The following is a 24,045-nucleotide window of genomic DNA, read 5'->3' as shown; positions in this document are numbered from 1 at the left end:
ATGAAATACAATTTGGGTTATGTGTTTTTAAGCAAATCAATATATTGTGTGAGGGATTGTGAAAATTGGACAGAAAAGCACAAAATAAATTGATAAATATTATCAACAGTGAAGTTGCAGGAGTGTTTTTTAGTTACTGCCAGGTAAACAGATCACAATATGTAAGAAGAAAAAGTGAAATTACATATATAGAATATGAATTTATTTTAAGCATAAGCTACTTTAAGTGTGTTTGGGGATATTTTCATTAAAAAAATATTTAATAGGGGCACCTGGGTGGCTCAGTCATTAAGCATCTGACTCTTGATCTCAGCTTAGGTCTTGATCTCAGGGCCATGATTTCAAGCCCCATGTTAAGCCTATGTAAAAAAAAAAAAAATTAATAGTTTCATCCAGAAAATAGAGAAGTTGTTGGTTCATGCAGTTTAGTCTTAAGTTTCTTCACCCTTTTAAGTATTTCTCAAAGTGCATTTCATTCATGTAAGTTATACTTAAAATTCTATTACTTTAAAATTGTATATAAAAAGAAATGGCATGAAAATTCTGTTGCTTTTACCTCTTCTCCCTTAAACCAAATTTTATAACCATTTTAATCGTTTTTTTTCCCCCAGAAACTTGTTTAGTATCTCCTTTGGAATTAAATAATTATTATAGGTAGCTGGGATGAATGTCAGAATCAATAGAGGAACTTCCCTCATGCTATCTTGGTGTCCATTTTATGGACTTAGTTTATAAATGATGTTAACATGTGGTAAAAGCTGAGGATGTTTAATGGAAGTACTAGCTGGAAGGGAGCTGGTTACACGAAGGACTCTAGGGAGGGACTTGTCCTCTCAGGATCCTTCTGGTGTAAATTATATTCTGGAGTATAAAGTGCTTAATAAGATTTCAGAATAGGTACTTGAAAATGCCAAGCAAATAAAAAATAATTGTTTCCATAACTTATTTTAAAAGTTTGATGATTTGGTAAGTTACACAAATGAACAGTCAAGTAAGTGAGCAAATAATCCACTTTGAAGTAATTTTCACCAAAACATGTACCTTATGTTGTCAGTGCTCCATCCCCTGTGCCCGTCTAGAGACTATGGGGAGGAATGGAACAGGCAATAACTGCAGTTAGTCACTACTGTACAAAATGGCTCAGAACCACAGGTGAACAATTTGTTTATAGATAACTGGGCATCTACTATATGGCCTGAGTTTGGTTTGGTCGTTTGTAGTGTATTTACATGCAGTTCTTTAGTGGAACTTATAGGCTGGCTCAAAAATTATCAATGAATTGCTGTCTGGTTCGGTTAAAACATGTCTTTGTCTTACGATTAGTGATCAGAATGCCGTGTCATCTAGTCGGGCACAGCAAATGCACGCCTTTTCCTGGATTCGGAATACCCTAGAAGAACATCCTGAGACTTCATTGCCCAAACAGGAAGTCTATGATGAGTACAAGTAAGTATTGTGTGCATACATTAGGCATGCTTTTGTGTTAGAGCTTAAGCACTATACTTAGCTACAGTGATTTGTTTTATCAATGGTGAATATCACTCTGGTATATGAGAATTTAACTTAGGGATTTCTGAGTTTCTTCCCATCTCTAAGCTTCTCTGGTAGCATATATCATAAAGGACAAGATTATTGAGTAAAAGGATTTCTCTGGAGTTCTTCTGGTTGATAGGGATGTTGGAGGGCAGCAAGATAATGGTAAAAGATTGCTGAATAAAACGGTTCCTATAGCGTTCTTAAGGATGACAGGAAGGTTCTGTCTAGGGCTAGAAGGACAGTGGAAGTCAATAAATAAGTCAATATATAAGGGCAAATTAAAACATGCTTTTTATTTAGACTTTGTAAGGTCCTTTTTCATATGTCCAAAACTTTCTTAATGTGTCTCTGTACCAACCAAAAAAAAAGTAAGTTTCTGGAATATTGTGAATTACTTATTCATGAATGAGAGGGAGTTCAGTGGTTTGTACATATTAGATGCTCAAATAATGTTGATTGTACAGATAACTTATTTAAATACAGAAAATAAAAGGATAGACTAAAGGGCCTTTCTGGTTAAAAAAAACTAATAGTTCTAAGTCTAGTTTGTTTAATATTTTTTATAATTGATATGGAAGATGGAATTTATTCTGGCAGAATAAAACCAACATTTTGTAGGTATTTAAATGTCAAACCACCAACCATTCATTTGTTGTACAATTTGACAGAAAAGTGTCAAATACATGCTGTTGTTAACCAGTGTAAAATAATGCAAAGGTGACTACACTACCACACTTATTACACTTTCTAGAAAGGAAACTTCTATCTTCATTCAAAATTCTGATTCCTTCACCTTAAGGAACATAATGGACCCAGAGAAAGCCTAGAGAAAAATGTCTGAAATGATCAAGAGAACAAAGTTAAACTGGAGAGCCTTAGATTTTTTTCTCTTTAAGAAAAGCCAAGAGTACATGTGACCCAAATATAAAGTTCGTTCTCGTAATTTATAACAACCTGTCGATTACCTGCTATATACTAGGGCCTGTATTAAGTTCTGAGGATATAATGAGAAAGATACAGCTTCTTCCACTGGTGAGAATTATGTATGTATTTATAATAAGTATTAATTTTTCACTAAATCCAAGTTAAAACAGAGATAATCCTATAAAACTTCCAAGAAGCAAATATTAACTCATTAAAAGGTGATATGTTGAAGAAATTCTGGACTGAGGATTAACAGAATAGTTTCTGTCATTAAATTTGTGACCTGGACAGGTGTTTTCACCACTCTTTTTGTCAGATGTGTTATATATAAAATGAGGCAATTGAAGGAGTATGAGGTCTCCTAGAGCTCTAACATTCTAGAAGTTGTCTGAAGTAGGAATTGTTGAGGGACTAGTTACCCATAGATGTCTTCCTAGTTTCCCAAAAGGCAAATTGAACAAATTAATGTATGGCATTTTCATAATGAATTATTAAGAGAACTTGAGATGTTCATATATTTTTTGAAATACCATCTTTCCATTGTATAACCCTTTCCACCATCATTAGAGACAGCACCCTATCTTTGTGGAAGTGTGACTCTGGTCCATTAAGTATTTCTTATGTTCCTAATGGTTTCCTGCCTTTGGCAAAGAACAGTTATATATTCTATATTTTTATATTAAATCATTTTCTGAGGTTCCCTCAAACCTTCATAATTCTTTTCATTATGAAAAGTTACAGGTTAAAAAAAAGTCACAGGGGTGCCTGGGTGGCTCAGTCGGTTAAGCCTCCGACTTCGGCTCAGGTCAGATCTCACGTTCGTGGGTTCGAGCCCCGCGTCAGGCTCTGTGCTGACAGCTAGCTCAGAGCCTGGAGCCTGCTTCTGGTTCTGTGTCTCCTTCTCTCTCTGCCCCTCCCCATCTCATGCTCTGTCTCTCTCTGTATTAAAAATAAATGAAACATTAAAAAAAATTAAAAAAAAAAGTCACAGGTTTTGCCTAAACAAAAATAGAAATAAAACATTCCATCATTTTGCGGGAGCAGTGTGAGCTTCAATTTTGAGCAATTCATTTGCAGTTACAATAGGTAGCAGCAAAGATAAAGGAAGGTACTTAGAGAGTTGAAAAAGGAAGTAGAGGTAAGGGAGATTTTTTATAATAACATGACAAAAAAAATATCAGTTCTGTTCATGGAATGTGTAAGAATTGTGCTAATGAATATGCCTCTCTCTGGTATACAGTACTATACCTATGTCTGAGTATTTTAGTTCAAAAAACATTTTGCTAAGAGTATATTTTATTTACTGTTGTATTCCCCACAGTATTTCCACAGGGTAGACACTAATTTAATATTAAGAGCGATTAGAATAGACTCTGCTCCCTAACATTGATAATGAAATATCAGTGTAATAAAAGACTTGATTAAGTGTTTTAGTACAGTCCTGTCCTCATTGTATAGATGAAAGCACTGAAACCCAGAGAAGTTAGGTGACTCTTTCAGTGTCACAAAACTGGTTAGGAGCCTATATATTCCTAGAACTCCCGATTCCATGAGTGTTTCATAATGGGTGAAAAGGCAAACTTGTTAAATTTGAGTGATATCATACAGTGTGGGTACAGAAGGTTGGTCAAGTAGTTAGAAATAAAGTTGGCTAGGACTTCTGAGTGTGAATAAATAAGCTGCTCAAAATATGAGTTATTACAGATGCGTACAGATAATGCAATAACATGTATTAGCACAATATGGGCTAAGAAGTATGTATAAAAGTATGTTTCTGTGTCCAGGGTATTGCAGAATGTGGGAGCTCCAAATTTTCTCATTTGATTGTGCATTTACCTAAAAGCATAAGTTGCCATATGGGTTTAAGTAACTTGAGGGAGATGAATAATGTAGGACTACAGACAGGCAAGAAGTATATCAAAGTATTAGGAAAGAGCAAGTTACTAAAGAAAGCAAAATGTAGCATAACTACATTTTTTTAAAAGTGTGATTTAAAAAAAATTTTTTTTCTTTTAATGTTTATTCATTTTGGAGAGACAGAGACCGAATGTGAGCAGGGGAGGGGCAGAGAGAGAGGGAGACACAGAATCGGATGCAGGCTCTGGCTCTGGGCTGTCAGCACAGAGTCTGACACGGGCCTCGAACTCACGAACCTGCTAGATCATGACCTGAGCCGAAGTCGGATGCTTAACCAACTGAGCCACCCTGGCGCCCCCTACATTTTTTTTAAGTATAAGAGTTTTAAATCACAGAAGAGAAATACTCATCTCAGTAAAGACTTTGAGAGAAATGTTGTCGTTTCCTAATGGGTTTTTAGACTAGTCATCTTCTATTTGGAGTACCTTAATGAGGTTTCCTACATAAAAACATAACATAGAATGACCAGACTTAAATTGATTCTATTTTATATATTCACTGAAAAAGTATTATGAGTATGAAATATACTTTTATTTTAAGCTATTCCTTTGCATATAGACCCTGGCAGATGTAGAATTCATTGCAGTGGTGTTCAGATATAATTTTTATGAAATTAATCCCTTTAATAGTCATTAAAATCAAAATCCCTTTGAGAAAAAATGAAAATAAAATCTAAGACAGCATTGAATGAATTCTTTTAACTGTATCTTCATGCTACATTAAGAAACTAATAGAACCAGAAAGCTTTAAGGGGCTTTCAGCATGCAAAGACAGTTTAATTTGCAAATGATGGTAAACTTTTCTATTTTGTGAAGCTTTTGAATTCTTATAATCTCATGTTTATGAAAATCATCATTAATGTGTTTGTTTTTATTATATTATTTTTGAATTACAAAAATAATTTATAGTTATCATTACAGTCTTGGAAAATAGTTATAAATATATGCTAAAAAAATAATCTAGTACCGGTAAACCTCACTACATAAAAATAATCTCCTTGGTTTATTTCCTTTTTTTTCTAACATATTCTTTTTGTGTATATGTTCTTGTTATTGTTTAACCAACTTGACCCCACTGTTTACACAGTTCCTGAAAGGAAAACTGACAAATAACACTGCAGTGAACATTCTTGATAATATAATTTAGTGTAGATTATCAGAATTAGTTATGAACCTTTATATAGTAAGGATATTTACTATTAAAATGTAAATATCTTTTCAAGATTGCTGTTAATTATTTAATTTTAGTTCATTTTTTAATAAGTAGCCCAATCTAGCTACTTACCTTATAGTTTGTAGCATTGTTCTTATGCTTAGAAAGAACTTCCTCATGGTACTAGCAGCCGAATGCCATATATTTTTCCTAGACTTTTTAAAGGATATTTCTTATTTCACTTTTCCTTTAGTCCATCTGATATTTATTTTGGTAAATGTCATTAGATAAAGCACTGGTTTTAATTTTTTTTTCTAAATGTTTAATTATTCCTGCTTCATTTATTAAATAATTTTTCTTATCACAGTAATCTGTAATATAACTTACAGGGGTTTGTTTATCTTACTAAAGCCCTCTGGACTCAGTTTTCTTCCTTTATATTTTCTGTTCTTATTCTAGTCCCATACCATTTTTAATATTTTAACCATTAACTATTTAAGAAACTGGCAGGACCAGGCTCCTTACTATCTCTCATTTTAAAAATTTCCCTTTGTTTTATTTTCAGACCAATTAATATTTTTCATATGAAGTTTAGAATCATTTTTCTTACTTTAAAAAAGGAAACCTCAAAGGAATGTTGATTCAAAATGCATTAAATGGGGCACATGGGTGGCTCAGTTGATCAAGCATCCGGCTTCAGCTCAGATCATGATCTCACAGTTCGTGGGCTCTGTGCTGACAGGTAGCTCAGAGCCTGGAGCCTGCTTCAGATTCTGTGTCTCCCTCTCTCTCTGATCCTCCCCTGCTCACGCTGTCTCTCTCTGTCTCTCAAAAATAAAAATAAAAACATTTAAAAAAATGTTTTTAATATTCATTAAATGTTAAATTTTGTATTAGAAAAATTAACTTCAGAGCCAGAAGTATATTTCTTAACTTACATCTTTCTCATGCCCTTCAGTGAAGTTTCAGTGTTTTCCCTTCAATTAAGTCCACTTATTTTTCTTATTAAGTTTTTTCCTTCATAATTTTTATTGTGTTATATATATTAAAAGTATATTTTCTCTTGCTTTACTGTTGATTTCTTAGATATATAGGCTATCTATAGACTTTTGTTATGTTTATGTTGTAGATTTTATATTTACTGAACTTCATTTAATTCTAATTTTTCAGTTTTTCACTTTTGACTCTTGAGTAGAATTTATTTTATCTTCCTCCTTTTTATTACATTTAATAGATTTTCTTTCTGATTTTAAATAATAATAATGATAGGCATTGTTTCTTCTTACAGTTCTTTGATGTTAAGGATATATCAGGTATAGTTGATCAAGACTTTATTTGTTACTTAATGAGAAGTGGATATTGAAATTTATCAAATGCTTTTTGGGCATTTATTGAGATTATCATGAACATAGTGCTTTTTTCTTTTGACCTATTGATGCACTCTATAAAGGTTTTACATAATATAAACCCTTCCTTTAGTTCTAGACTTAATGTTCTTTTCATAACAAGATGTGTGATCTTGCAGTCTACTTACTGTTGATTTCTGTTTTCAAGTGTATTATTAAAGATCTTTGCATCTATATTTATGAGTGTAATTTTCTTTTTTTGTGCTATCTTTGTCAGGTTTTGGTATCAGGGTTAGGCCAGCTTCGTAAATGAATTGGAACTCTTTCCCTAAATTTCTGTGCTCTGGAACAGTTTATATGGCATGAGAGACTTATTTGTTCTTGAAAGTTTTAAAGAACTCAACTATAAAACCATCTAGGCCTGGAGCCTTTGTTCGAGGTAATTCTTTGACAGTTTTCTGTGGTTTTTTTTTCTGGTTAGGTTTTTACTTCATTAGTCAAATTTGGTAATTTGTTTTTCCTGGAATTCATTCAGATTTTTAAATGTTCATTAGCATTACATATATTATTCTCTCTTAAACCAAGTATCTTATATACGTCATATCTATTGTCTTATTTCTAGTTTTATGCATTTGAATTTTCCTTTTTTTCAATTTATACTTAGCTGTAGTTTATTTTTATTGGTTTTCTTCCAGGAAAAAATGAAGCTAAGCTTGATATTGGGGGTTTGTTTTTGTTTTTATTTTGTCTGTTTTCTTATTATTAGGTGCCTTTCTTTTTCTTCTGATTTTCTTGAGATTTTTTTTCTTACTCTTTAAATGGAATTCTTTGTTTTCATTCTTTACATATTTAAGATATGAACATTTAGGGGCACCTGGGTGGCTTAGTCAATAAAGTGTCCAACTTCAGCTCAGGTCATGACCTCATGGTTTGTGAATTCGAGCCCCGCATTGGGTTCTGTGCTGACAGCTTAGAACACGGAGCCTGCTTCAGATTCTGTGTCTCCTTCCCTCTCTGCCCCTCTCCTGCTCACCTCTGTCAGTCTCTCTCTCTCTCAAAAGTAAATACAAATTTTTAAAAAAGATAGGAACATTTATGTCTAAGAGTTTGCCTCTAATTATAGCTTTGGCTGTATCCCTTAGTGTGGATATGATTTGTTAAAATTTTTATTTCCAATAATGTGAAATTATAGCTCTGATTTCTTCTTTGACCCAACGTAGAAGTTTTTTTTAACTTTTCATGTGCTTGATGGAGTTCTTTTGTTTTGTTTTATTTTGCACTTTATTAATTTGTAGTTTTATTATATTGTGGTCAGAGAATGACCACATTCAATTTCTGAATTTTTAAATGTGTTGAGGTCTATTTTTAGTCTAACAAATTACCAGTTTTTATAAATATTTCTGGACATTCTCTTTATTCACTGTATAATGATATGTACTAAATCCACATTCCTATGTTCTTCAAATTCTGCAAAACCTTTTTCTTTTGGTTCTGTTTAATCAGTTGAAAATGAGTAGTGTATTAATCTCTTATAAAAGTTAGATCATTCCTCATAGTATGTTTAATCATTTTTTTATAGATCTCTGGGTTCTGTGACATAAGAAAAGTCCATGATTTATATCTTTATTATAGTTTTTGCTTTTTGTCAACAAAAAATGGTTCTGTGTCATATTGAATGTATTTTGTCATATTCTCCTTTGATATGAATATTTTGACCCATTTTGGCTTTCATCTATATATATTTGCCTGCCTTTTTTTAAACCATTTATGTCATTTTGTTTAAGCTGTTTATATAATAATGTTTCTAAATTTTGTAATCAAAAATTGTTCTTGGACTTAAAAACTGGCCAGTAGATGAAGCTGAGGGAGTGAACCCATCTAGATAAAGTCTGATGTGTGCAATACTTAACAACGGGGCTGGCAGCAGCTGCAGTTACCACTGCTTCTTCCTGCCACCTGATGGAGAAACTCAAGCATTAGTCTTAATGGGTTTCTTACTAAATAACATATGGCCTCTGTTATCAGACCTGAAAATCTGCTTTCATTCTGGGAATAACAAACTTTCAGGTTTGTAAACTTGTCAACTTTGGCTGCAGTGTTTTCTGGTACACAAATGTTCTGTCCAAATCCCTTTTTAAAAAAAAATTTTTTTTAACATTTATTTATTTTTGAGAGAGAGAGAGAGAGGGTGAGTGGGGAGGGTCAGAGAGATAGGGAGACACAGAATCTGAAGCAGGCTTCAGGCTCTGAGCTATCAGCACAGAGCCTGACGGAGAGCTCAAACCCACGAACTGTGAGATCATGACCTGAGCTGAAGTCAGCCGCTTAACCAACTGAGTCACCCAGGCGCCCCCCAAATCCCTTTTTTAAAAAAATCTACTATTTTAAGGAATATGATTGTTTAAGTTTTCATATGTAACCATTTTGTATATAAACATTAATTTGTTTATATATTTTTAATATGTTAACAATACTGTTAATATATATAACAGTATTTTGTATATAAACATTAATTTGTTTATATATTGTTAATATGTTAACAATACTGTTAATATGTATGATACTTTGATACTTACCAGCCAAGTTCATGATTTCTAGTCTATTAATCAGTGTAAATAAAACTCTTAGGACAACTTTAACGTCAGAAATAGATCCTGGAAGCACTTGTTTTAAGAGCATTAAGACTGTGAACACTTCATAAGTTAAATGATATAAATGTTTTACACCTGTCTAAAATCTAGGTTAGGCCTATGCATATGTACATAATTTATAATATCTTAAGTTTATTATATATTGTTTAATGTTATAGCATCTGTATAAAGTAAGTGGAAGCAAATATCATCTCTCCCTTTAAGGGTGACTCAAAGAAATAAATGTCTAGGCATAGACACATCTGAACCCAGGTTTTATTTCAGTGCTGGGCTCTTTTTCAATAATTTCTAGTACCTCTGGAAACTTACTCCAAATGCTATTCTTTTAAAAGTAAATGTTTTAGAACAGCATTTGCCATGCCTTAATTATATTTTAAATATTCTTAACTGATCAGAAATAAACTAAGGCATAAAAGTAAACTAAAGCATAAAAGTCATCAGTTTCAGTGTTACTTCTTGTTCATAAATTGGGGTATTAACTGTTTTAAGACACAAATTTAAGATTTTTATGGTTGAAATTTATTCTAATAGTGTCTGAATTATTCCCCTAAATATATCGTTGAGCATTTATGTTATTATTTTTTAGGTAAGATTTCCCCCCCACACACACACACTTGCTTAGTGTGGTCTATTTCATAGAAGTTTTTTTGTTTGTTTAGTTTTTATTTAATTTATTTTTTAAATTTACATCCACGATAGTTAGCATATAGTCAACAGTGATTTCAGGAGTAGAGTCCTTAATGTTCCTTACCCATTTAGCCCATCCCCACCTCCACAACCCCTCCTATAAACCCTGTTTGTTCCCTATATTTAAAAGTCTCTTATGTTTTTGTCCCCCTCCCTGGTTTTATATTATTTTTGCTTCCCTTCCCTTATGTTCATCTGTTTTGTATCTTAAAGTCCTCATATGAGTAAAGTCATATATTTGTCTTTTCTGGCTAATTTCACTTAGCACAATACCCTCTAGTTCCATCCATGGAGTTGCAAATGGCAAGATTTTATTCTTTTTGATTGCCGACACACGCTTCTTTATCCATTCATCTATCAGTAGACATTTGGACTCTTTCCATAATTTGGCTCTTGTTGATGGTGCTGCTATAAATATTAGGATGCATGTGCCCCTTTGAAACAGCACACCTCTATCCCTTGGATAAATACCTAGTAGTGCAATTGCTGGGTCATAGGGTAGTTCTATTTTTAATTTTTTGAGGAACCTCCATGTTGTTCTCCAGAGTGGCTGCAGTGGTTTGCATTCCCACCAGCAGTGCAAAAGAGATCCTCTTTGTCCACATCCTCACCAACATCTGTTGTTTCCTGAGTTGTTAACGTTAGCCATTCTGACAGGTGTGAGGTGGTATCTCATTGTGGTTTTGAATTGTATCTCCCTGATGATGAGTGATATTGAGCAAATTTTCATGTGTCTGTTTGCCATTTGGATGTCTTCTTTGGAGAAGTATCTGTTCATATTTTTAGCCCGTTTCTTCACTGGATTATTTGTTTTTTGGGTGTTGAGTTTGATAAGTTCTTTTTAGATTTTTGGATACCAACCCGTTATATGTTGTTTGCAAATATCTTCTCCCACTCGGTGGGTTGCCTTTTAGTTTTCCTGATAGTTTCCTTCACTGTGCAGAACCTTTTTATTTTGAGGAGGTCCCAGTAGTTCATTTTTGCTTTTGTTTCCCTCATCTCTGGAAACATGTTGAGTAAGAAGTTGCTGCAGCCAAGGTCAAAGAGGTTTTTGCCTGCTTTCTCCTTGGGGATTTTGATGGCTTCCTGTCTTTCATCCATTTGAGTTTATTTTTGTGTATGGTCTAAGAAAGTGGTCCAGGGTCATTTCTCTGGATATGGCTGTCCAGTTTTCCAAGCACCACTTGCTCAAAAAGACTGTATTTCATTGAATATCCTTTCCTGCTTTGTCAAAGATTAATTGGCCATACATTTGTGGGCCCATTTCTGGGTTTTCTATTCTATTCCCTTGATCTGAGTGTCTGTTCTTGTGCCAGTACCATACTTTCTTTACTTGTAATACATCTTGAAGTCCAGGATTGTGATGCCTCCAGCTTTGGTTTTCTTTTTCAAGATTGCTTTGGCTATTTGGGGTCTTTTCTGATTCCATACAAATTTTAGGATTGTTTATTCTAGCTCTGTGAAGAATGCTGGTATTATTTTGCTAGAGATTGCATTGAATATGTAGATCACTTTGGGTAGTATTGACATTTTAACAATATTTGTTCTTCCTATATAGGAGCATAGAATATTTTTCCTTTTTTGTGTGTATTTTCCTCAATTTCTTTCATAAGCTTTCTACAGTTTTCAGTGTATAGATTTTTCACCTCTTTGGTTAGATTTATCCCTAGGTATTTTATGGTTTTTGGTGCAATTGTTTATGGGATCGATTCCTTGATTTCTCTCTGATGCTTCATTATTGGTGTATAGGAATGCAACCAATTTTTTGCATTGATTTTATATCCTGCAACTTTGCTAAATTCATGATTAGTTCAAGCAGTTTTCTGCTGGAATCTTCTGGGTTTTCCGTATAGAGTATCATGTCATCTGCAAAAAGTGAAAGTTTGACCTCCTTCTGGCCAATTTGGATGCTTTTTATTTCTTTGTGTTGTCTTATTGCTGAGGCTAGGACTTCCAGTACTATGTTGAATAACAGTGGTGAGAGTGGATATCCCTGTCTTGTTCCTGATCTTCAGGGGAAAGCTCTCAATTTTTCTCCCCATTGAGTATGATATTTGTGTTGGGCCTTTCATATATGGCTTTTATGATCCTGAGTTATGATCCTTCTATCCCTACTTTTTTGAGGGTTTTTACCAAGAAAGGATGCTATATTTTGTCAAATACTTTCTCTGCATCTTTTGAGAGGATCATGTGGTTCTTGTCCTTTCTTTTATAGATGTGATGTATCATATTGATTGTTTTGTGGATATTGAACCAGCCCTCCATCCCAGGTATAAATCCCACTTGGTCGTGGGGAATAATATTTTTAATGTATTGTTGGATTCATTTGGCTAATCTCTTATTGAAGATTTTTGCATCCATGTTCATCAGGGAAATTGGTCCATAGTTCTTTTTAGTGGGGTCTTTGTCTGGTTTTAGAATCAAGGTAATGGCTTCATAAAAGAATTTGGAAGTTTTCCTACCATTTTGTTTTTGGAACAGCTTCAAGATAGGAGTTAACTCTTCCTTCAGTGTTCGGTAGAACTCCCCTGGAAAGCCCTCTGGTCCTGGACTCTTGTTTTTGAGAGACTTTTGATTACCAATTAGATTTCTTAACTTGTTATGGGTATTTCATAGAAGTTTTTATCCCAGTTTTCTCTTTTCTGTGTTTCTGTGACTTGACTTTCAAGGGAGTAGTTACATCATCTCTTTTACCTCACTTTTCTGTACCAATTGTACTTTCACAGATATCTCATTTACTGTCTTCTTTTACTTTTCAGCTCTTCAGTGAGAAAAAGCATAGACAAATAGTAAAAGAGTGGCGGAATCGAGCTACAGTAGTGATATTCTATCAAGAAGAAACTGGTTCTCATATATGACACAGTTGTAGAAAGGGTTGACTGACTTTTTCAAATAACATTCTCTGTACTAAATACATATAATCATAACTGGAAGTACAAACCCAAGTCTTCTAATTTAAAGTCAGAGTCCTTGGGGGCACCTGGGTGGCGGTTAAGCATCAGACTCTTGATTTCATCACAGGTCATGATCTCATGTTTTGTGGAATCAAGCCCCACGGTGGGTTTTGTACTGAAAGCTCTGAGCCTGCTCTGGATCCCCTGTCTCTCTCTTTCTCTGCCCCTCCCCTGCTCACATGCATACTTTCTTTCTTTATTCCTCAAGAGAAAATAAATAAACATTTAAAAATAAATACATAGATAAATAAATAAGTAAATAAAATCAGAGTCCTTTTTAATACCCTCACCCATATAAATCGGATGCCCATGAGCCCAGCCATGACATATTTTGAATCTTTCAGTTATCACTTCATCACTGCTCTTACTACCTTAACTTTTTCATCTGCCCTCAACATGATATGTGGCAGTTGGTAAGCATTTAGTACTTTTTTTTAATGAACGCAATGAAGGTATCAGCATTTCCACTCCCAAGGACAAAGAGATCGTGGAAGAAATTAGTGTTTTGTTGCGATCAACAAATAAAAATAAATTACTTTAATGTAAATTTATTTGAGTGCATTAATTTACCAAGCACTATGTATACCTAGTCCCTACTCTCACGTATGACAAATAGATCAGTAACTAAATGGAGCAGAGTTTGCAGATCAGCCTGATGGTGTGAGGGCCAGCTTCACAGAAGAGGAGACGTGTATTAAATCGTATAAACTGAGTTTTCCAAGCAGGCTAAGGATTTAGAAGTGCATTCTGGGGGGAAGGTGCAATACTAAATTCATGGTGGCTTATAATCAGAGTTCAAGAGAAGATGTCAGAAACCAGCCCAAGAGTATTAGACTTTTTTCCATGTGTCAGTCTTGAGAAGTTACTGAAAACAAGCAATAGAACAACATCTCAGAAAGTGAGAAATGATAAGGATAAGGAGAAAACTGTAGGGATTAGGCCGGAAAACAAAGCCCTCCAAAAATGAGGAAGAACTTAAAGAGAAAAAAAAAAAAGCATGATATAATCTGAGAAAGATTATTTTGAGAAGTTCACTCAGTCTCCTATGCCTCGGACAGCTCAAGTAAAAGGAAGACAACCAAAAAGTCCATTAATAGCCCACTGGGATGTATGTATTGCCAAAGCAGTTTCCATATTGTATTGGGGAATGAAGCCTGATTGTAATGCCCTGAAAGGTAAATAGGTGCTGGTCAGTAAGGACCTTGCATCAAAACAGGTTTTTTTAAGAGATGGAGAAAGAAAAAGTAGTTGGAAGTTGAGGGGGAGAGCAGGGAGTAAGAACAGGTTTTTTTTTTTTAGCCTTATTCGGTAAGGATTAAGTTCATTTGTATATAACAGAACATCCAGTGAATAGTAGTTTTCAACAAGGAGGCAGAATTCAGTTTTCCTGTTGGCAGTTCTGAGATAGCAGGGAATCCAGGCTCCTTCTAAATCCTCACTCGCCTACCTGTAAGTTTAATTAGCCTGGTTTTACTTGTTTACTTGCTATCTAAAATGAGCTACTGTGGTAGGTAGGTGAAGTAAGTGACTTAGAATTCAGATGCATTAAGGAAGGAAGGGAGAAAAAAGGTTGAAAATCACTGATATATGTTAGTTATTTAAAGTTAGTCATCCTGTCATATTCTGCAATTTTTCTAAATTGTCATATAAATACAGTGTTTATTTCCTCTTCCCAAATAGACAAGATACTATTTTTAAACCTTGCACTGAGCCTTTTTTTGTTTTGTTTTGTTTTTAATGTTTGTTTATTTTTGAGAGAGAAAGAACAGAGTTGGGGAGAGGCAGAGAGAGAGGGAGACAGAGAATCTGAAGCAAGCTCCAGGCTCTGAGCTGTCAGCACAAAGCTCAATATGGGGCTTGACTCACAAATCATGAGATCATGACCTGAGCTGAAGTAAGACACTTAAATGACTGAGCTACTCAGGCACCCCTAAGCCTTTCTTATAATAAAAATCACAGTACTTCTTGTTTTTATTTGTGGTAAAATTCATGAAATTTTCCATCTTAACCATTTTTAAGTGTGTAGTTCAGTAATATTAAGTACATTAACATTGTTGTTACCACACTACCACCCATCCCCACAGAACTCTTTCCTTCTTTCAAAATTAAAACTGTACCCACATTTTCTTTTCCCTTTATCTCTTGTGAATTTGACTACTTTAGGAACCTCATATAAGTGGAACCATATAGTATTTCTCTTTCTGTGGCTAGATTATTTCACTTAGCATAATGTTCTCAAGGTTCATCCATTATAGCATGTGTCAGAATATTCCATTGTTTGTATATACCACATTTTGTTTATTTATTCTTTCATTGGTGGATACTTAACGTTGCTTCCTTTTTGGCTACTGTGAATAAGGGTGCTGTGCAGGTGGGTGTAAAATATGTTTTCAAGTATGCTTTTTATTATTTTTTTATGTTTTCTATTTATTTTTGAGAGATAGAGACAGTGTGAGCAGGGAAGGGTCAGAGAGAGAGGGAGATACAGACTCTGAAGCAGGCTCCAGGCTCTGAGCTGTCAGCACAGAGCCTAACGTGGGGCTCGAACCCATGAACCATGAGATCATGCCCTGAGTTGAAATCAGACGCTTAACCAACTGAGACACCCAGGCGCCCCTCAAGTATGCTTTTAATTATTTTGGGGATATGCCCAGAAATGAAATTGCTGGTTCATATGGTAATTCTGCTTTTAATTTTTTGAGGAACCTTCAAACTGTTTTTCATAATGGCTGTACCATACTGTATCCTCACCAGCAGTGCACAAGAATCGTCACGTCCTCGTCAACTTGTTATTTTCTGTCTTTTGATAGTGGCCATTTTAATAGGTGTGAGGTAGTATCTCATTTTGGTTTGATTTGTATTTCCTAATTGGTTAGTGGTGTTGAGTATGTATTATTGTACTTATTGGCCATTTATACATCTTTGGAGAAATGTGTATTTAGACCTTTTGCCCAGTTTTTTAACCAGTTTTTTTGGTTTTACTGTCCTTGAGTTGTAGGAGTTCTTTTTATGTTCTAAATATTAACACCTTATGAGGTACTCAAATTAATTAATTATTTTTACATATAATATACAAATATGTGTTCATTACAACACATTGAAATAGTCTAAAAGTATAGCATCAAATAAAAGTCAGTCTTTACTCTCTTCTTCATCCCACTACCATCCTGAGATTGTAATATCCCTATCAGCTTTATCTTTCTATATTTCTATACATAGCAGTTATGTCACTTATTCTTAAATTTCATTTTTTTTAATTCAGGTAAAACCATACTGTACATATATATGACTTATCACGAAGTAGTATGTCCTAGGTAGCTTTTCTTGTCCATATATGTAGAGTTATTATATTCTTTTTTTTTTTTACTGCCACACAGTATTTCATAATGTAAATGTTCTATGATATGTTTTTTAAGCCCTTTATGTACATTTTTCTATTAAAATAATACTGTACTCAACAACCCTGAATTATATATATCTTTGTTCTTGTATAAAAGTAAAACTGAAGTATGGAGTACTTAGAAGTAGGATTGTTGGATCAAAAGCTATAGTTTGGGCACCTGGGTGGCTCAGTCACTTAAGTGTCTGACTTGATTTCGGCTTAGGTCATGTTACCACATTCGTGAGATGGAGCCCCAAGTCCTGCTCTACACTGGGAAGAGTTTCTCTCTCCCTCTGCCCCTCCCCCTCACTCTCTTTCTCTCAAAACAAAACCAGAAACTATAGTTTGATGATTTTTAATTTAAATATTGAATAATTGCTATATTCTTGTGATTGTAAGTTAAAAGGTATACAAGGTATATAGGGAAGAAATTGCATCTCCCCTTTGCCTTTCAGCCACCCATTTTCTGTCCTGATAGGCACCAATTCCAATTACTTTCTTTATCATTCCAGCAGTATTTTGTAATAGTTACAGATAAGCACTATTAGGTTTTTTTGTTTCCTCTTTTTTTACACAAAGCTAGCACACTGTCTACATGGTTTTGTACTTTACGTTTGCTTCTCCAGAAGCATGTCCTGAGATCTTTCTGTAGCAGAGGATGAATAATTATGTTAATATAGAATCATACCTAAATAATTATAATTATATAATCATAATGATTACTAATTATGAATAGCTGCATCTTATTCTGTCCTATGAATCATATGTACTTAGACCACAATTGATGGACATTTAGGTTGTTTCTAGACTTTTGGTAACTCTAGAACAATGCTGTTATGAACAAACACAGTATATCAGTGAAATAAATTACTAAGGATTTGTGTGGGTGTTTTTCTTTTCAGAGAGAGAGAGAGACAGTGCAAGAGGGGGAAGAGGGACAGAGGGAAAGAGAGAGAAAAATTCAAACAAGCTTCATACTCATCCTAGAGCTCAATGTGGGGCTCAGTCCTACAACTCTGGGATTATGACCTGAGCTTAAATCACCAGTAGGATGCTCAACAGAGTGAGCCACCCAAGCACCCCGGGATTTGTGCCTTTATTTTAATTTAAGTAGAAATTGCCCGGCACATAGAGGTGAAATATTTTTTGTCTTTACTTCATTTCCTGTATTATCTCTCTCTCTTCCGACTTTTTGTTGTTATTGTAAGTTGGTTTGTTTGTTTTTTTTAATCTTCATGTTGGAGATATTCTCCAGCATGTCTGGTGATCTTTTTGTTGTCTGTTCATATTGTTAAATGGCAAGTTAAAGAAAATCTTTAGGAACTCCATGTATAGCCAAGAGCTTTCTGCTATTGCACTTTCCTTTTAGGTGAGCAAGCTATAGAGATTGCTGAATGTCTATGTGTTCTCCAGGGATCATTTTTCAGAAGGATTCTTCTAAACTTCTGTTTGGGAACTGGCTCCTGGTAGCAGTTCTGGACTGCGGACCCTGGATAGGGAAGGGGGCAATGGATTATTTTGTTGGTAGACTTTTAACAAATACACACATTCATTGGATTCCCTCTTCTCCTTCCCACTACTACCCAGACTGGCTTTAGATTTCCACCTCAACCTTTACTGTCTCTGACTTCCACCCACTCCTTTTAATATCTCCAGAGTGTTAAGTTATCTTGCCTGAGGAATTGATTCCTGGCTGCCGTTATTCTAAGTTTTTTTTAATGTTTGTTTATTTTTGAGAGAGAGAAAGAGCACAAACATGGGAGGGGCTGAGAGAGAGGGTGACACAGAATCCAAAGCAGGCACCAGGCTCTGAGCTGTAAGCACAGAGCCTGACATGGGGTTCAGACTCAATGACTGTGAGATCAGGAGCATAAGTGAGACACCCAACCAGCTGAGCCTCCCAAACTCCTCAACTTTTTTTTTAATTTTTTTTTATGTTTTTATTTATTTTTGATAGAGAGAGAGAGAGAGAGAGAGAGAGAGAGAGAGCATGAGAGGGGGAGGGGCCGAGAGAGAAGGAGACACAGAACTGGAAGCAGGCTCCAGGCTCTGAGCTAGCTGTCAGCACAGAGCCCGATGCGGGGCTCGAACCCACGAACGTGAGATCTGACCTGAGCCGAAGTCGGAGGCTTAACCGACTGAGCCACCCAGGTGCCCCCTCAACTTTTTTTTTTTAATGTTTTATTTGTTTTTGATACAGAGACAGAGCATGAGAGGGGGAGGGGCAGAGAGAGAAGGAGACACAGAACCGGAAGCAGGCTCCAGGCTCTGAGCTGTCAACACAGAGCCTGATGTGGGGCTCGAACCCACGAACATGAGATCTGACCTGAGCCGAAGTCAGAGGCTTAACCGACTGAGCCACTCAGGCGCCCCAACTTTTTTTTTTTGTTTTTAAAGCATATGATCTTTCTATCATATTTGGACAGAATCCTTCTTTACTTATTTTGGCATTTGGTAATGCAGCACAGCATATTTTTTTGTTTTGCAGACTGATCTTAACTCCCCATAGTAACCTAACACCTAGTAGACATTTTGTCAGTATATTCAGCCTAAGGCTGAGTAACTTTTCGATCTCTTGAGATCCTTCTGTCAACAGACGGGTCCCTACAGTAATGCTGTCATTCTCACCTCTTATTTATTCTGCAGCTCACTGCATTCTGTCTTCACCAAACTTTATTTAGGCAGAGATTATTAAGTTCTTTAATAATTTTAGGTCAATGAGGGGCACCTGGGTGGTTCAGTCAGTTAAACATTCAACTTTGGCTCAGGTCATGATCTCACAGTTCATGATTTCGAGCCCCGTGTCGGGCTCTGTGCTGACAGCTCAAAGCCTAGAGTCTGCTTCGGATTCTGTGTGTGTTTGTGTGTCTCTCTCTGCCCCTCCCCTGCTCACTCTCTCTCTGTGTCTCTCAAAAAAGAAAAGAAAAGAAAATGTGTTTAAAAAAGAAAAACATAAAACTAACATGCTAACATTCACCATTTTACAAAAAAATGGTGCTACCAGGTAATGCAGCCTGAACTTTGCTAGGCAGGCACTGACGACCTTAACAGATTCCTAGTTTGGAGAATGTCATTATTCTTTTAGATGTCTTCACTTTTTATTCATTACCATCATCATCTACTTTGAAGAATAGGTTTCTTTTGAGGACAATTTCTCCAACATTTTATTATAAAAATTTTCTAACATAACAAATGTTGAAAGAATAATATAAAAATATTCTCTACCTGGCTTGAACAGTTTTTTCCCTGTGAAAGAAAGTTGTGGATATACTTATGAGGATAAGGACAATAACTTATAACCATAATACTTTTTATCACCTCTAAGAAAATTAACAATTGCACAATCCATCTCTTTTCTTTTTTGGAACTATTTTTAACAAAGAAAAAAAACCTTTTTTGTCATTTTCAAAGACTGCATGTTTCTTAATGATTTGAGAACAGTGAAGCCTTACTGAGATGCAAATAGCCAGCTCATGTCCCAGCAAATGAGTCGCTACCACTCCTGTCTTAAAACATAGGATTCAGATTTATATAACAGTAAGAAAATCTCAATTTACTGCATGTCATAGATTAAGAAAATTATTCACAGATGGAAAAAATTATAAATTTTTGTTTTGCTTTTCAGATTTTATCTTTTGAGATATAAATCACAAATTATAAAATTCACTGTTTTAAAATTGCACAGTTCAGTGGTTTATAGCATATTTATATAAAGTCATGCATCATCCACCAGTAATGCCAGAATATTTTCGTTCTTTCCCCAAATTCTTTATCCATTAGCAGTCATTATCCATTCTTCCTTCCTCCCGGGACCTAGCAACAATAATCTACTTTCTGGCTGTGTGATTTTACCCATGCTGACATTTCATATAAATGAGGCCATATGTTTATGTGGCCTCCTTCACTTAACATAGTGGTTTCAGAGCTTATCTGTATTGTATTATATATCATTCCATCGTGTGAATATACCATATTTTCTTTACTCATTTATCAGTGATGAATATTTGAAATGTTTCTACTCTTTGGTATTATAAATAATGCTGTTGTGAACTTCTGCTGCTTATAAAGTTTCTAACTTTTTGTGTGAGCATGGGTTTTCTGTTGTCTTGCAGATACTAACAGTAGGATTGCTGAATCATGTGTTAATTTTGTGTTTTAAGTTTTTTGAAGAATTACCAAACTGTTCTTGAACAAGGACAGCACCATTTTACATTCCCACCAACAGCGTATGAGGGTTGCATTTCTCCACATTCTTGCCAACACTTGTCCATATTTCTTTATTATAGCCATTCTAGTACATGTGAAGCAATAGCTCATAGTTTTGATTTGCATTTTCCTGGTGACTGATGATGATGAGCATCTTTTCATGTACTGTTGGGCATTTGTATATTTTCTTTTGAGAAATATTCATTCTCTTCCCGTTTTTAATTGTTACTCTTCTTTATTATTTAGTTATATTTTCTTTATATGTTTTGAATCCTAGAACCTTATTGGATATATTATGATTTGCAAATATTTCTCCCATCTGTGAGTTGTCTTCATTTTTTATTATTTAAAAAAATTTTTTTAACATTTTTATTTATTTTTGAGAGACAGAGTGAGAGCAGAGCAAAGAGAGAGAGACGCAGAATCCAAAGCAGGCTCCAGGCTCTGAGCTGTCAGCACAGAGCCCAACATTGAGCTCGAATCCAGGAACCATGAGATCATGACCTGAGTCAAAGTCAGATGCTCAACCGACTGAGCCACCCAGATACCCCATCTTCATTTTTTTGATAGTGTCCTAAGATGAACAGAAGTTTTTAATTTTGATTAAATTCAATTTTTTTTGGTTGCTTGTGTTTTAAGTATTATATCTAAAGAACTTTTGCCTAATCAAAGATCATGGAAATTTATACTATTTTCTTCTAATGTTTTATAGTTTTAACTCATACCTTTGGGTCTGCATTTTTAGTTTATATTTGTACATAGTACAAATTCATTCTTTTCTTCATTGATACCCAATTGTACCAGCATCATTTGTTGAAAAGACTGTTTCTCCCTCCATTGAATGATCTTGGCATCCTTGTGGAAAATCATTTGACCATATATGTATGGGCTTACTTCCAGATTCTGAATTCTGTTTAGTTGTTATATATCTTTCTTTATGCTAGTCTTGTGCTGTCCTGATTAGTTTAGTTTTATAGTACATTTTGAAGTTGGGAAGTGTGCATCTTCTAAATTCATTCCTTTTCCAGATTATTTTGATTCCTCTGGGTCCTGTGAATTACCATGTGAATTTTAGCATCAGTCTGTCCATGTCTGTAAGGAAAGCAGGTAGAATTTTCATAAAGACTGCAGTACATCTGTAGATCAGTTCAGGAGTATTGCCATGCTAACAATATTCTTTTAATCCTTGAACATGTGATATATATCAATTTACTTAAGCCTTTAATGTTTTTCAAGGATGTTTTGTAGCTTTTATACACCTTATCCTTCTTATTAAGTTTATTCCTAAGGTTTTTTTTTAATGATATTGTGAATCAAGTTACTTTTTAAATATCATTTTTATTGTTGCTAGTGTATAGAAATAATAATTTTTATATCTTGATCTTGTAGCGTTCAGTCTTTCTGAACTAGTTTGTTAACTCTGTGATAGGATTTTCTATGTATAATGTGTCATCTGAGAATAGAGATAGCTTTATCACTTCGTTTCTTACTTGGCTTTTATTCCATTTTCTTGCCTAATTGCCCTTGCTGGAATCTCTAGTACAGTTTTAAGTACAAATGGTGAGAGTAGAAATCCTTCTCTTCTGCCCACTTTGAAAGAGGAAGATGTCAGTGTTTCACCATTAAGTATGATGTTAGCAGTCAGTTTTCCATAGATGACTTTTATCAGGGCGAGGAACTTGCATTCTGTTATCACATTGTTGGATGTTGAAGTTTGTCAAATGCTTTTTCTGCACCTGCTTAGATCATATTGAGATTTTCCCCCTATGTAATTAATACAGTATTTTCATTATTGATTTAATTTTTGTATGTTGCATCCATCTTTTTCCATGGGATAAGTCACACCTGGTCATGGTGTATAGTTTTGTATATGCTGATGGATTTAGTTTGCTAGTATTTTGTTAAGGATTTTTGCATCTATATTCATAAGGGCCTTTCTTTTTCTATCTTGTGTTATCTTTGTCTGATTCTGGAATCATGGTAATGTTGTCCTTACAGAATGAGTAACTTTGGAAGTATTCCCTCTTTTATTTTTATGAAAGAATTTATGAAGGATTGGTACTAATCTTTAACTGTTTGGTAGAATTCATCAGTGTGAGGTCATCTAGGCATAGGTTCTTCTTTGTGGATACTTCTTAAATTACTAATTCAATCTCTTTTTATAGGCCTGATTATCTTATTTCTTTTTGACTCCATTTTGGTAATTTATATCTTTTAAGGAATTTGTCTGTTTTGTGTAGGTTATCCTATCTTTTGGCATCCAGTTCTCCTCCATAGTATTCTCTTAGAGTACCTTTTATTTCTCTAAGGTGTACCTATAAAATTAGTAGGAATATTCCTTATTTATTCCTGATTTTAGTTATTTGAGTCTTTTTTTCTTAAATCTTAGTTTAGCTGAAGTTTTATTAGATTTATTGATCTTTTCAAAGAATCAACTTTGGGGTTAATTCTTTTCTATCAGTTTTCTACTCCCTATTTCCACTCTAATCCTTACGGTGCCCTCTTTGTGCCTGCCTTAGGTTAGGCTTCTTTCTTTTCTAATTCCTTAACATGGAAGACTAGGTCATTCATTTGAGACCTTTCTTCTCTTTAAATATAGGTATATGCAGCTATAAATTTCCCTCTCAGCACTGCTTTCACTGTGTCCCATAAGTTTTGGTAAGTTGTTTCATTTCTATTCATCTCAAAGTACTTTCTAATTTCTCTTGTTATTCCTTCTTAGTCCTATTTATTGAAAGTGGAGTATTAAAATCTAAAATTATTGTTGAAATAATCTATTTCTCCCTTTGGTACTGTCCATTTTTGTTTGTTATGTGTTTTGGAGCTCTGTTCTTAGGTACATAATAGGCTATAATTGTTATTGCTTCTTGATGGATTAATACTTGTATTGTGAAATAATGGCTTTCTTGGTCTCTAATCACAATTTTTGTCCTAAAGGCTTTTTTCTGATATTAGTATAAGCACTCTAGTTCTCTTTTAGTTACTTTTGGCATGCTGTGTCTTTTTTGTCCTTTTACTTTTGACTTACTTGTTTCTTTGACTTTAAAATATATATGTAATATGTAGATGACTTATAGTTTGATAGTATTTTATTCTAAATCCATTCTGCCTCTCTCTGCCTTTTAATTGAAAAGTTTAATTCATTTGCATTTAATGTTAATTGCTTATGAGATAGGATTTCCATTTGCCATTTTTGCTATTTTCTGTATGTTTTATATCTGTTTTTGTTCTTCAGTTCCCCCATTACTGACTTCATATTAAGTGGGTTTTATACAGTGAATCATTTTTAT

The 24,045-nt window shown here is 34.5% G+C and overlaps 1 protein-coding gene across 4 annotated transcripts in view; it reads left to right on the top strand.

The window, feature by feature from the left end:
• The window catches only part of RFX7 (regulatory factor X7), a 134,318-nt gene that overhangs the window by 86,254 nt on the left and 24,019 nt on the right, over positions 1–24,045 (top strand). For all 4 annotated transcript variants that reach the window (XM_029951384.1, XM_029951385.1, XM_029951387.1 and 1 more), the window contains one exon: positions 1,324–1,446. In XM_029951384.1, coding sequence (XP_029807244.1) covers positions 1,324–1,446 — 123 coding nt within the window. The remainder of the gene's footprint in view (positions 1–1,323; positions 1,447–24,045) is intronic.

Source organism: Suricata suricatta, chromosome 9 (genome assembly GCF_006229205.1).
Source record: "Suricata suricatta isolate VVHF042 chromosome 9, meerkat_22Aug2017_6uvM2_HiC, whole genome shotgun sequence".
Taxonomy (NCBI): Eukaryota; Metazoa; Chordata; class Mammalia; order Carnivora; family Herpestidae; genus Suricata; species Suricata suricatta.
This window is presented reverse-complemented; position numbering and strand designations above follow the sequence as displayed.